At 36.3% G+C, this 15,412-nt stretch overlaps 2 protein-coding genes across 2 annotated transcripts in view; one reads left to right on the top strand and one right to left on the bottom strand.

The window, feature by feature from the left end:
• The window catches only part of LOC115428086 (glutamic acid-rich protein-like), a 657,495-nt gene that overhangs the window by 501,670 nt on the left and 140,413 nt on the right, over positions 1-15,412 (bottom strand). The window lies entirely within an intron of this gene.
• Positions 631-13,804, top strand: vps45 (vacuolar protein sorting 45 homolog). Its single transcript, XM_030146906.1, has 15 exons — positions 631-907; positions 1,537-1,671; positions 3,767-3,827; positions 4,101-4,180; positions 4,817-4,885; positions 5,081-5,218; positions 5,312-5,422; positions 5,513-5,647; positions 6,829-6,942; positions 7,752-7,919; positions 8,235-8,393; positions 9,078-9,185; positions 10,050-10,171; positions 12,940-13,071; positions 13,384-13,804. Exons 1-15 carry the CDS (start codon positions 815-817, stop codon positions 13,463-13,465), a joined length of 1,707 nt encoding a protein of 568 aa, XP_030002766.1. The 5' UTR covers positions 631-814; the 3' UTR covers positions 13,466-13,804.

Genomic DNA, 15,412 nt, shown 5'->3' with positions numbered 1-15,412 from the left:
AATTGAAAAGAAAAGAAAGAAAAAAAAAAAAAAGGTAAAGACAAAAATAAATAAATTAGATAAATACAGTCATGGCCAAATGTATATGCAGTGACACAAGTTTTGGTTTTTCAAGCTTTGCTACTTTCAGTTTATTTTTATTTTATTTTATTTTATTTTATTTTATTTTATTTTATTTTGTTTTGTTTTATGTTATTTTATTTTTTCATTTTATACATTTCAAAGGGTTATATTAACAAATAAATCATATTAATACGATGTTCACCCATTGTACCATCAAGTTCTTCTTCTACTACTGTTTTTGCTATACTCAAATGTGTACTCCGTGGAACATATCACGTGAAGAACCCTATCCAATTTTATTTTAAAGCAAATTAAAAAAAAATAAAAAATAAAAAATAAATATATATGTATATATATATATATATATATATATATATATATATATATATATATATATATATGAAACTAAATGAGATAAACAATAAATATGCTAAAATCATGACATATTTTACAGTTTTTCTGATGCAGTGTTGACTCTATTAAACGTCAAGATAAAAAATTAAATTAAAAAATAAACATAAATAAATACATAAACTGACGCTGCGTCGTGCGTGAGCGTCATGACGTCACCGAACCGGAAGGAAACGTGTGTCTTGAGCTGCAGCGTTTTAGTTGTTTGGGTTCGAGCTACAGCCGATTCTGTCCAAAACAAACGGACAAACAGAATAAATTCGGTGCGGGGCAAGTCTCCAGTGGACTAAAGACGCTGTTCTCCGTTTCCCGTTGGTCTGTGCAGCTGTAGTTCGTCAAAATGAACGTGACTCTCGCCGTGAAACAGTACGTGTCGAAGATGATCGAGAACAGCGGACCCGGGATGAAGGTCCTGCTGATGGACCGGGAGACGGTAAGACATCGAGCCGGACTCCTGGACCCCAGGACCGGGACACAAAACAGGCTTAAGCCTAGGATCTTGAAAATGACGGTGAAACCAAATGTCAAGCTGATAATATCAAACTCCTCATAGAACATACAGCACAGACATGAATGCTCTCTGGGATTGAGTGTCCTGTGTTTTATCTGATCTCTGAGCAGAGTCAGAACTAGAAAAGAACACTTAGATCTTTTCATTATTCAATTATTATTCTATGTAACAGTGTGAGTAACATTGACATTCAGATTATAACATATGAGGAATGAGTTCAGATTAGAGACACCAAGGTTTGGAGTTTAGCTAGTTATGTTTCACAAATAAAACATTTTTACAAGTACACGTGTTTTCTACATGTAAAGGGCCTTGAATGACTGTAGGTTTATTTACTGAAGGTTGTTTTTTCCTGCAAACGGACATCATCAGTAAACGTTGCTTTGAAAACCAACACTCTTACTGATCAAACTGGAGTAACTGTCTGCAAAATGGATGAAGACAATGTTTTTTTCTTTTAGCCTTTTATTTTTTTAATGCCCAGTTCAACAGCTGAACATTTAGTCTGTGTGTCCTCTTCAGTCCTCTTTCATAGTGTGTTTCTGTTTCAGACGAGTATAGTGAGTGTGGTTTATACCCAGTCTGAGATCCTGCAGAAGGAGGTTTACTTGTTTGAACGAATCGACTCCCAGAACAGAGACAGCATGAAACACCTGAAGGCCATCTGTTACCTGAGACCCACCAAGGTAACACCTCTGTCTGGACACCTTTTTTAACTGTTTACCTGTCTGAACTACTCACACTAGACAATCTGTATCATGGATTAGTCAAGTTTAATTGACTAGGCCAGTCCTCTGTACTGCACCCAGTCTACTCATAGAGGTGGATTCTCCAAGAACAAAACAATTATTACAGTGTGTAACTAATGGTGTAATTAAGTCAAATTAACAATGCAGCAGTAATTAACTCTCTTAGACCTAGGGCAGTTTTTGTGTCTGATCCATATTTTACTTTTTTTTTTTTTTTTAGTTTTTCTATAGTATGCATTTAGTGTCAAACATCATGAGAGTCATGAAAACGTCAAGATTCATCTGTTTTATTTAATGCTACAATTTTACTCTTAGTTTTAAAATGGACACATTTACCAGAAATGTTTTCTAAAAACTGTTGTACAGTCCTGTGTTTTATAGAACCTTTAGGGAGTTTTTAAAATTTTATTTCCTATTTAGAAAGTTATATGTGAATACTTTATACTTTCAAATGCATTTTTGTGCACATCTAACCTTTCCTAAACAAGTCAGAGTAATTTGTTGGCTAAAATTAAGAAGTTATCATGCATTAATTCTGCAAAGCATTAGGGCATATAACATAACATAACAAAACATAACATAACATATGGACATATTGTGTTACCGCTGGAAAGGTGGGATACACTGGATTGTTGTTGAACTTTTTTTTTTTTTTTTTTTTCAATTAACTTTTTATTAATTTTTAACCTTTCAGTAACATAGCAAACAAAGAAGGAAGTAAGGGAAGAAGAAACAAACAAACAACAAAAGAAAGTACATAGCAAATGAAATCAAATCACTCCATGGTCACAGTTCATCCTTTGAAAATGTTATGTAGGCATGTCATACCTTATTATAATACAATAGTGTCAGAGGTCCATAAGAGGTTCCCATATCCTCCTGAAGGCACTCATTGAACATTTTTGAGAAAAATCCATTTAAACCACTGACATTGTTTTCAGTCTTTTAGGGATAGTGAAGTGAAAATGGGCCTGTTATCCAATGAAGCAGTTGTTTACTGAAAACTGCAGAGAAAAGCATACATATTTTATTTCTCTGATTCCCTGTTTTTCACTGATGAAACATGGACATAAAAACTGACCTCATTATAAAAAGGACAGGGACTAAAGAGGAACATTTCATCCAGACAGAGAAGACTTGATCATCTTTCTATGAACCAGGAGAATTTAACTTAGTGGCTATGAACACACATGGATTGGTGAAGACATGTTACCTGCAGAATATTTATAAATGAAATGCCTGTGATAAACAGAGACAGTAGTTCATTACGTAGAAAGAAGTACAGCTCTTTTTCCGAATCCTTTTGTGATGGTAACACAAAACCTACTTTATCCAGTAGCAAATCAAAATAAGATCCTGTATCAGTCCCACACCTGGGAAATGTGCACTCTTATTCCAGAGAAGAGGTGTAAAAGTAGTAAAAATACAAAAAAGTCAAATTACTGTTTAACCTCCTTAGACCCACTGTCCACATTTGTGGACAAGAGTTTCACAACTTTATATTAAAAAAAAAAAAAAAAAAAAAGAAAACTGTCCACCACAAAGGACATTCCATAAAAATTTTAAAAACTGCATCTGAAAAAACTGTTGCGTCCTGATGTTTCTAATATAGGCACTTATTTAATAAAAAACAAAAAAGCTTCTACTTTGCTGACATGTCCTGGGTCTTAGGAGGTTCAAGAATAAGCATAAACACTAAAGAGTAAGAAACTATTTGACACCATTTTAACATGATTATAGCACACAGGAATAAATCTAAACATTAATAGAAGTACACTGTAGGGTAGAAATATGAAATTCTAAACAATCCTATTGGACATGGCAATAGAAAGATCATCCTGATAATGTACTATAATAATTTGTAAAGTAATGCATTTACTTTTCAGAGATCGAACTGATAACTGTAACTAATCTCTAATGTTCAGTAATACTCATGTTTCAGTTAGTGTAAACACTTCCATGTGTATCTGATTAATGTGACTTTATTTTTGTGGTATATTTAATGTTTTGGTTTTTTTGTTTGTTTGTGCAGGAGAATGTTGAACATCTGATCCAGGAGCTGAGGAGACCAAAGTACAGCGTCTACTTTATCTGTAAGACACAAGAATCACCAGATTAAACTAAACAGCAGATGATACAATACACCTGCATTAACTTTACTTTAATTGTGATGTGTTAAATAAATGGTACATTTTTACAGCTGAAGTGTTGTCTTCAGGCAGATTCATTCACCAACTGCTTAAAACAAAAAGATGTTTTACAGATATTTTGTTGAAAAATTACTAAACCAATAATATATCATTAGGACAAATGCAAATTGTAATTTTTTTGGTTAATTAATGGAGTAATTGCTGTTTGTGTTCCAGATTTCAGTAATGTGATCAGTAAGAGTGAAATCAAAGCTCTGGCAGAGGCTGATGAACAGGAAGTGGTGGCAGAGGTCCAGGTGAGTCGCACTGCACCTGAATGTACTGTCAAAGTCTGAAACACCCAGAGTGCACCTGAATGCACCATCATTCATAGAGTGTTCAAAATGCAACTGAACTAACGAGGAGTTAGATTAAATCACACAGAATGAACCTAAACACATCATTAGTTAGACTCTCAGATTGCACCTGAATGCACCATCAGTCATAATGAGTCTGAAACACACCAAATCCACCTGAACACATCTGCATCCATAAAGAGTCTAATGGACTCAGAGAGCACCTGAATACACCGTCAGTCACAGTGTAAATTCAAGAATGTGATTTGTTTTCATTACAATACAATTTTTTTTTTTAAATAAATGCTACAGGAATAACTTATTCTATTCTTATTTTGCTTTTTGTAAAATTTTATATTGTATTTTCTTGTTTTCCTTTTTTTTTTTTTTTTAATTTTATATTCTCTGTATAATTATTTTCTGACGTATTGTTTTGTTATTCATATTGTTTGCACTGACTGAAGTAGGAGTCCTAATTTCATCAAAGATACAGTGATAGTGAAGGCTACTCTAATTCTGATTATTAATTAAGATATTATAGATGTTGATGTGGTAAAAAATGATAATAATAAGTCATGCCTGTGTGGGTCTTTGCAGGAGTTTTATGGAGATTTCATCGCTGCGAATCCGCACCTGTTCTCTCTGAACCTGCAGGGAATCTCCAGGGTGAGAATTCACTACAGGACCGGTCCACTGATTTGACATGTTTGCACTCCTTAAGAAAGTGGAAACTGAGTGAAAAGGCAAAATATATTTATTGGCAGAGGATTAAAAATTGTTAGACAAAATAGCTAAAAGTCTGACAGAAATAGAGTGTGTGAATAAAAACTGAGTGAGTGTGATTTAATGTGTTTTTTTTAGGGGCGGAGCTGGGAGCCGTCAATGTTGTCTCGTTGTACTCAAGGTTTGACATCAGTCCTTCTCGCTCTGAAGAAATGTCCGATGATCCGCTACCAGCTGTCCTCTGACATGTCCAAACGGCTGGCTGAGAGCGTCAAGGTTTCCATGGCAACACATACATCATTCACACAGAGCATTAAGTAAATAAATAACTGTGATCTCGTCCTTTAACCGCCTGTGTCCATCCTCCAGCAAATCATCACCAAAGAGTACGAGCTGTTTGACTTCAGGAAGACGGAGGTTCCTCCTCTGCTGCTGATCCTCGACCGCAGCGATGACGCCATCACACCTCTGCTCAACCAGGTGACCAACACCGACCAATCACAGCTCTCTGCATCGCCCTCACTCATCTGTCCTGCTGACCTCTGACCTGTATGTCTTATCACCCTCTAGTGGACATACCAGGCGATGGTCCACGAGCTGCTGGGCCTCAACAACAACCGTATCGACCTGTCCAGAGTCCCAGGAATCAGCAAAGACCTGAGAGAGGTGGTCCTGTCAGCAGAGAACGACGAATTCTACGCCAATGTAAGAACAAACACGATGAGTAAACACTAAGCCTAGTTCTGTGTTGAAGTAAAAACAAAGGGAAAGATCAAGACCAATTATACTGCAATATACGAACAAACACGATAACTGAACATTAAGGTGAGTTTGTGAACATAAGAACCAAAACAACGGAACTCCAAGAACATGAAGGCCAACGTAAGAAAACAGAACAAGGAAACAATAAGATAAGTTCTCTACTAATGAAAAAACAAACAAAAGTTAACATTAACACAAGTTATATATAAGAACTAACACAATAAGTGAACATTCAGATTAGTTCTATGACAACGTAAGGACAAAAACACCAAGTAGTAGTACAAGTTCTACAGTCAAACATACACAAACATAACTGAACACTATGTCGAGTTTGTCATGAACAGATTCAGAATACTTTAATCCCAGTTCCTCCATTCAAGTATAATAAAAAAAAAGTAGCAGGAAATAAATTATCAATACAACAAAAAAAGAAAAAAAATCTACACATATATAATAAAACTTCAAAATATACAAACACACATACACACCCACACCCATAAATACACACAAATACACACACACACACACACACACACACATATATATATATATATATATATATATATATATATATATATATATATATATATATATATATATATATATATATACATATGTAAAACACTCTATTAAGACACAATTAGAACAGCAATTTGTACAATATGTACTACACAATATATTATCAATATGATAATTAAAGAAATATAAAATATTGTTGTGTAAAAGTATGTGGTTATAATGAGGAATTACAACAACAAACAACAACTGAAGGCCAACTTAAGAACAAACATAATAAGTAAAGATGAAGACACATTATTTGTCAATATAAGAACAAACACACCAACAGAACAGAATTAATCAATTGGTTGGTTATGGATTAAATGTTACAATCAGTATGTTCATATGTTATGACAGAAGTCTGGGTTTTATCAACAAGAATGAATTTATAAACCTGATTAAATCATGGTTTAAATTTCAATACATTGCACTGACCTTTAAAACCAACTTAAAGTCATGAAAGATTAAATCTAAACTGATCAGTTACATACATTTTTGTCTGTGAGGACTGCATTTTTTTTTTTCGATGTTTTGATGTGTGAAATATCTGTGAATTTTTTTTGTAGAACCTGTACCTGAACTTTGGTGAAATCGGCACAAACATAAAGAACCTGATGGAGGATTTCCAGAAGAAGAAACCGAAAGAACAACAGAAACTAGAATCAATATCAGACATGAAGGTAACAAACTGTCCAGTGGGAAATGTGCCACATAAATATATTCAGTAGCAGTTTGTGTGATCTAATATCTGTCTTCAAAACGACTTAAACGTACAGGATTTTTACACAAAAGTTTAATTTGTTTCTGCTGTTTCCACAGTGGCAGATAGACTGTGTTTGGTGTTTAGTCAGATTCTGAACACATAGGTTATAATGCAGTCTCTTAACGCAGCTGAGTTGGCTGAAGTGGAGGCAGCCGAATGTGTGTTTTTACAGCTACACCTGGTTTAAACATATGGCCTACAGCCGTGTGAGTCACTATCAAAACAAGAAGATGGATTTTCGGATCCTGTTGTATCTTAACTGTGGGAAAGTTAACATCTACACAGTATAAAACGATGAAGTTACTAAACAAACACCAGCTGCACTGACAAAATGTCTGTCAAAGTCACCAAGGATTTGAATAATTATCTTTTGTTTTCTTTAATTAACTTGCAATTTCTCTGTCATTTCATCTGACATTTCCGTCTGTGTCTCCAGGAAACAATAAAGTTACAGAAACTGTCAGAATAATGCAGGCTAATAAGTTTGTGTCAGTTTCCATAACCGATGATTTAATAAAGAAATATACAGATACTTTTTGACCCATTTCTGCTGAACACTGACTGCACCTAAGCTCAACCCCATGTATTATTGAAAACATCTCTGGTATTTATTCCATACAGCTAATTTTTGGTGTTAATCAGACAAACTGACCAGCAGAATAAAGTTTAATGAAGTTTTAATGGTTTTTAAAAGTTGTGTTTTGTATTTTCTCCTCTTCCCTGCAGGCCTTTGTAGATAACTACCCTCAGTTCAAGAAGATGTCGGGCACCGTGTCTAAGCATGTGACCGTGGTGGGTGAACTGTCCCGTCTGGTGTCAGAGCGTCAGCTGATGGAGGTGTCAGAGGTCGAACAGGACCTAGCCTGTCAGAACGACCACTCCAACGCCCAGCAGGTAGACTCCACCCCCAAGCATGTTAACCCCACCCCTTGGTCATAGAACAGTGATTGCTGATGGGTTCATTTTCCACCACAAATGAAGACATTTAATGTTTTTTGGGTTTGTTTAATTTGGTTTGGTTTAGTGAGTGTTATGGTCCAGTAAACTGAAAATCTGACCATGTTTTAGCTCAGAGAAAAAGTGAAAATTCTAAAAGGTTCACACACTTTTTCAACTGAACAAGAATGAAATCATGTGTGAGGTACACTTGACCTTTAACCCTCCAGGTGTTGTGACAGACACTTACCTGTGCTACCTGTTTACCATCAGAACGTGCGTCGGCTGCTGCAGAACCCTCGTCTCAGTGAACTGGACGCCGTCCGCCTCGTTATGCTCTACGCTCTGAGGTATGAGCGCCACAGCAGCAGCATCCTGCCGTCTCTGATGGATGAGCTGAGCCGCCGAGGAGTATCTGAACGCCACCGCAGAGTGAGGACCTGAACACAACACTCAACCTGCTCATTCATTTATTAAAGCTGTCTCACACCAGTATGGCAGTGTCAGAGAAAACAGTAAAAGTTTGATTTCTCCACACCAGGTGCACAGTAATTTGTCCATGTTTCTGTGTTTCATTGTCAGAAGATAAAATACAGTTTTTAATAGTATCAGTAGTAGATCTGGAAAAGAGAAGGAACATGCTGAGTCTATGAAAGGCTCTGTCAGTTTCACAGTCACTTCATTTTATATTTTCAGATTAGTGTAGAACAGTTTAAAGTTTGTGTCTTTTTAACCTGAATGATCCTGTTGATTTTATGGAGCTTAAGTAACATCATGTCTTGGAAACGTTTGACTCCAGTTCAGTTTAAAGGTTTGTGTCACACAGACTTTTGCTCCATCCTGGTGTTGTAGATGCGGATCCACTGCTGTAACAGGGTTTGGTTACAATCCCTAGAAATTAAATACATTCTCCTCAACATTCACACATGGAAAAATTGCACAAGAATCCGTGGTTTGTGTGAAACTGCTTTAAAAAGGTTGAATTTAAGATACAAAGTAGAAAAAAGGAATAGCAGCTGTAGTGACATCTGTCAGCTTCACCTGCACCAACTGATCAATAACTGCAGTGTTTAATACCTTATGTATCTGATTGGAGGTGTGTTTTTTTTCTGTCAGATGGTTCAGGCTGTGGTCGAGTACGGAGGGAAGAGAGTCAGAGGAAGTGACCTCATCACACCGACGGATGCAGTTGCAATCACAAAGCAGTTCCTCAAAGGCCTCAAGGTCCTTTGATACACCTGTAGAGCCTGACACACATTAAATATCACACATGAACATCTAAAGACGTGGTCAGACTCTATGATATCAGCCTGAGTCGAGTCTGATCACGTAGGAGCACCATGTCACAACGTAAACGTGGAGAAGAGATTAGAGTTTTATCTCCAGTTGAAAGGATTAACAGCTCATATTGTCCTCTACAATGACACAAGAAAAGAGGCAGATTTTATTTCTGTTTTTTAGCTTTTGTCAGCACAACAGAGTCAGTATCACAGAGAATAGAAACATCATTGTCAGGATCAAAGACAGATGTCAGTGTCAAATGTCAGTGTTTATGTATCTGAGAACTATTTATTGTACATGGGGGCTTCAAAAGGTTTATGGAAAAAGACAGTTAGAAAAATGGTTTAAGTTATGGTGTTTATTTTTCAATACACTTCTGCAAGCACTGATACCAGGCTGTAAGTCCATCTCTGTAAAACCACAGGCCATGCTATTTAAACCATGTCAAAGCTATGTTCTTTTTCCACAAACCCTCTGAAGCACCCTTGTACATACTATGAAATTATAAAATAATAACACAGTGGCATGTTTTAGTGCTTTATACAAATAGAGAGTAACCTCTTCCATTCTTACCTTTCATGATAAAAGCTGTAAACACAGACACTATGACACAGGAGTATATTTAATTTATATTTAACGAGTTACTTTTATATAATTTATTAACATCTTCATAATTACATCACATATGAAAACCAGCAACAATGACCATGCAAGAACATGTAGTCTGTCATGTGACCATTAGCCATCAGAACAGACAAAAATATCATGTATATCACTGTCACCTAACTCTGTCACCTCATGTTTCAGGGAGTGGAGAATGTGTACACTCAGCATCAACCTCTGCTTCACGACACTCTGGATCAGCTGATCAAAGGCCGACTGAAGGACAGTCAATTCCCGTATCTGGGAGCCAGCACCCTGAGAGACAGGTAAAAGACACTGAGAGACAGTTAACCCACTGAGAGACAGATAAAAAAAACACTGAGAGACAGGTAGAAGACACTGAGAAACAGATAAAAGATACTAAGACACAGGTAAAAGACACTGAGAGACAGGTAGAAGACACTGAGAAACAGATAAAAGATACTAAGACACAGGTAAAAGACACTGAGAGACAGGTAGAAGACACTGAGAAACAGATAAAAGATACTAAGACACAGGTAAAAGACACTGAGAGACACTTAACCCACTGAGAGACAGATAAAAAACACTGAGAGACAGGTAGAAGACACTGAGAAACAGATAAAAGACATTGAGAGACAGGTAAAAGACATTGAGAGACAGGTAGAAGACACTGAGAAACAGATAAAAAACACTGAGAGACAGGTAGAAGACACTGAGAAACAGATAAAAAACACTGAGAGACAGGTAGAAGACACTGAGAAACAGATAAAAGATACTAAGACACAGGTAAAAGACACTGAGAGACACTTAACCCACTGAGAGACAGATAAACACTGAGAGACAGGTAGAAGACACTGAGAAACAGATAAAAAACACTGAGAGACAGGTAGAAGGCACTGACAGGTAAAAGACACGGAGAGACAGGTAGAAGACACTGAGAAACAGATAAAAGATACTAAGACACAGGTAAAAGACACTGAGAGACACTTAACCCACTGAGAGACAGATAAAAAACACTGAGAGACAGGTAGAAGACACTGAGAAACAGATAAAAGACATTGAGAGACAGGTAAAAGACACTGAGACAGGTAGAAGACACTGACAGACAGGTAAAAGACACTGAGAGACAGGTAGAAGACACTGAGAAACAGATAAAAGATACTAAGACACAGGTAAAAGACACTGAGAGACACTTAACCCACTGAGAGACAGATAAAAAACACTGAGAGACAGGTAGAAGACACTGAGAAACAGATAAAAGACATTGAGAGACAGGTAAAAGACACTGAGACAGGTAGAAGACACTGACAGACAGGTAAAAGACACTGAGAGACAGGTAGAAGACACTGAGAAACAGATAAAAGATACTAAGACACAGGTAAAAGACACTGAGAGACACTTAACCCACTGAGAGACAGATAAACACTGAGAGACAGGTAGAAGACGCTGAGAAACAGATAAAAGACATTGAGAGACAGGTAAAAGACACTGAGAGATAGTTAACCCCTTTGACAGACAGGTAGAAGACACTGAGAGACAGATAAAAGATGTTGAGAGACAGGTAAAAGACACTGAGACACAGATAAAAAACACTGACAGACAGGTAAAAGACAGTGAGAGATAGTTAACCCTTTTGACAGACAGATAAAATACACTAAGAGACAGGTAAAAGACACTGAGAGACAGGTAAGACACTGAGAGAGTTAACCCACTGAGACACAGATAAAAGACACTGAGAGACAGTTAACCCCTTTGACAAACAGATAAAAGACACTAAGAGACAGGTAAAAACTCTATTTCAAAGAAACCTTCACAATACAGAGAAGACATATGTGGTGGATAGATGATGTTTAACTGGTGGCCCATATACCTCATCTAACCTGTGAATGTGATCAAAATTCAGAAAATGTCAAGAGAAAAATGTTTTCCAGTATTTAGGATATCTACCATTTTCTGAATCCAAAGACACCTGAGATGGATCTTATTTTGAATTATTTATTGACAACAAAAGTGTGTTCAACTTTTTTTTGGACAAATTTCAACAATGTATAATAGTGGTAAAAACAGTCCCGTTTTATTCAGCAGTTATATTAGTGGACATTTTAACCATCTCTCCTCGTTTGACTGCCTCCTTTTTGTTTGTATGGTGCATTTAATAACATCTTGTGAATCTATTTGTAGGATAAGACAAGGTGCATTCATTTGTACCTTGTAAATATAGTAATCTGTACTAATTTGGCCATAAAGGTTGTTTACATTTTTTCTTGTGTTAAATATTTTAAGTCTGTAAGTGTACATCTCTCACTCCTTTATTGTTCTTTCACTGCAACATTTTTAACAATTCGATGTTAAAATTACAGCCGTATTCCATTCATTTCTTCATATATTTTACAGTTTTTCATCAACCAATCATTCTCATATAACTGGACCAAAGAGCCCCTGAGATCATTGTCAATTTTCTTTTTTTTTTTTGCAACAATTTAATACTATTTAATACAATTTAATACTAGGGTGACATGGTGGTGCAGTGGTTAGCACTCGTGCCTCACAGCAAGAAGGTCCTAGGTTCGATTCCAACACCAGTCGACGGGGTGGAGTCTGCATGTTCTCCCCGTGTCTGAGTAGGTTCTCTCCGGGTACTCCGGCTTCCTCCCACCATCCAAAGACATGCACTAATAGGTTAATTGGTTAATCTAAATTGCCCGTAGGTGTGAATGTGAGAGTGATTGTTTGTCTCTATATGTTCAGCCCTGCGATGAACTGGCAGCTTATCCAGGGTGTATCCTGCCTTCGCCCCTATGTAGCTGGGATAGGCTCCAAGCGACCCCCGTGACCCTAGTGAGGATAAAGCGGGTTCAGAAAATGAATGAATGAATGAATTTAATACTAACATCTTACCCAATATACAGACATTTTGGGTTGAAAATATGGCTGGATATTAATTATGGACAATAATAAGAAAAAAAAATTGGCCTGATTGTTAAATGGGCCTGAACCTACAGTGTTTCCTCAGAGAAACTGTGGCCCTCGGATGAATCTCGTTGATGATCCCTGCTGTGCTGTCTGTGTTCAGGCCTCAGGACATCATTGTATTTATAATCGGTGGAGCCACATATGAAGAAGCTCTGACTGTTTACAACCTGAACCGCAGCACACCTGGAGTCCGCATCGTCCTGGGAGGAAGCACCATCCACAACACCAAGAGGTAACACACATACCTTAGATATAGAAAAAGAGGGCACTTCCGTTGTGAACTTGAATTTTTGTGGTAACGTACATAGAATTTGGGATTTAATATAATAAAACTGATGAGGTATTTGTCTGAACCATCTTTTGGGTGAAGGTAGTAACATATATCTTTATGGTTAAAGTGGTTAAATGGAGTTGGAGTCTGGAGTTTGAGTTTATGCTGAAAAGTGAGAAACAGTTTCATCATGACATTACAGAAAATACAAGAGCAATAAATAGTTATCAGAATATATTTAAATGTGCTCTTTTTTCTTTCTTTTTCTCTCAGTTTTCTGGAGGAAGTGATGGCAGCAACAGGTCACAGCAGCGACAGGACACAAGGAGGCGGGCGCCATGGCAACAGACGCTGAACAGGAAGACTTCTGACCCACAACAATGTTGACATTCCGTCTGTGTGTGTGTGTTTGTTTTTGATTAAAGGAGCAGTCTAACATTTCCATCTCCTGTTCAGTCCAGGTTAGCTTAGCTGAGCACAAAGGCTGGAAGCGAAGGGAAACTGTTAGCTGAGCCCTATCACAAGAAATGTCTTTAACCTGTTGATGCTTCATGTTTATGTGAGATAAAGTGTAATATTAAGACTGGTGCCTGAAATATTTTATTTCAAAATGACTGTAAAAAAAAAAATTTAATAAAATACAAATGTAAGAGATGTGGTTCATGTCATTAAAAGCTAAGGTGCAGGGCCTATACTAATTTGGTAAGTGTTTTTTATTCTGTTGTGATAACAATCTGTAAAGTAGAAGGAATAGAGTACAATGTAGAGATATGTGTGTGAAAATGTTGGGAGTAAAAGGAAAAAGCCTAAAAACTCTACCTCAGTACAGTGCTGAAATATTTGATTATTTGACTTCTCACTTGAGCAAAAGTATAAAGCTGCATAAAATGGAAATAAATTAGATTTTAATAAGAATAAATAAGTAATAAATAAGAATATTGTTTCTCAGTGTGAAGTACTTTGTGTCTCAATCACAAAGTGCGTTCTATATATGTGCAAATATTTTGGAAGTTACATTAGTCTGCATACAAAGACATTTAATTTTTTATCTCTAATTGTGAGAGCCTGTGTGTCCTGCCCTGCTTTAGCCAATTATAAATAGTTCACAATCAGTGCCAGGTTTGAAGACCTGTGCTGGTGTACTTTTAAAAATGAAATATGCAGATTATTTATATTTGTAAGAATCAGGACTAATTCACAGCAAAATCTTAAGTGCTAAAAGTCAAGTTTAAATGCAGAATGTGAAGAATAACTGAAGTCTTATTAGCTTGGGTATTAGCTAGCATGTAATGTAAAATCTACATGTAATTTTTTGTTAAACTGTAGTTTATAGCGATTCTATTAATTTTAACCCCTGTTAACTATAATACATTTGATTTACACACCAAAGTTATTTTAATCAATCCAAGAGTTTCTGATTTTGATAATAAAAATGGCACACTGCTTGCTAATTTACTCTCACAGGCGGATGTTGGCACATGCTGGGTTACTTTAGAAAAGCACAATAACAGCTGTGTTTAACAGTGAAGATTCCTTCTGTTACACTGCTGTATATTATCAAACATTGAGAAAAAGTATATCCCGAATAGTAATAGTAATATCGAATAATGGCCAATATTTTAAACAAACATCAACATTGTTGTTGGAAATGTTAGCTAGCGTTAGCTTAAGGCTAATCGTTTTCTGGAAAGGAAACACCATGAACGTAAAACGTATCTTAAAAAATCGCGATTGAACACGTTTCATGTGCTTAAAACGCGAACGTGTTCACATTAATTAGGACAATTCAAAATTGCCTGTCAAACTGCGTATGCATCAATTGGCTTTTAGCATATTAGTCATTGTATAATGCTAGCCCCCTCCAACATACAAAGCTTTCACTAAAATGTAACCAGCTCAGTGTTTCTTTGCTGCTTTCCTGACACACGCATCTTTTGCTTTAAGAAGTTAGTGTTTAACCTAGTTCTATGGTTTTAGTGATATATATTTACTGTGATCTGCTGTATCTAATGAGTTATCTTAACATTGGTTAAGTCTACAATACCTGGTTGAATTGCTGTTTTGGGGTTCATAATTAAAATTACTCTTGTGATTTTTGAGCTTGCTTTATTTTTAAGTGACTAAACTGACCGTTAGATCTGTTTTACAGAGTTTATAGAGTATTCTGTAACAGGAGTCAAAGTTATTATTGTGGGATGTTAGCATGCTAGTTCTCTGTTAGCATACAGGTCTTTGCAATTTGTTGGTTTGAAGGTTACAAACGGTGAAACCACAATCAACTTGCATTAATATACTTATTGCA

The sequence above is a fragment of the Sphaeramia orbicularis genome, chromosome 11, assembly GCF_902148855.1.
Source record: "Sphaeramia orbicularis chromosome 11, fSphaOr1.1, whole genome shotgun sequence".
NCBI lineage: Eukaryota > Metazoa > Chordata > Actinopteri > Kurtiformes > Apogonidae > Sphaeramia > Sphaeramia orbicularis.
The sequence above is the reverse complement of the archived record's forward strand: the minus strand, read 5'-3'. Positions and strand labels throughout refer to the sequence as shown.

What these genes read in the sequence shown, in the direction of transcription:
- vps45 (XM_030146906.1), top strand. Translation starts at nt 815, where the DNA reads ATGAACGTGACTCTCGCCGTGAAACAGTACGTGTCGAAGATGATCGAG. An exon ending in AAGTGGTGGCAGAGGTCCAG is followed by an intron (nt 4,181 to 4,816) that starts GTGAGTCGCACT and finishes GGGTCTTTGCAG; the next exon opens with GAGTTTTATGGAGATTTCAT. An exon ending in ACGACGAATTCTACGCCAAT is followed by an intron (nt 5,648 to 6,828) that starts GTAAGAACAAAC and finishes TTTTTTTTGTAG; the next exon opens with AACCTGTACCTGAACTTTGG.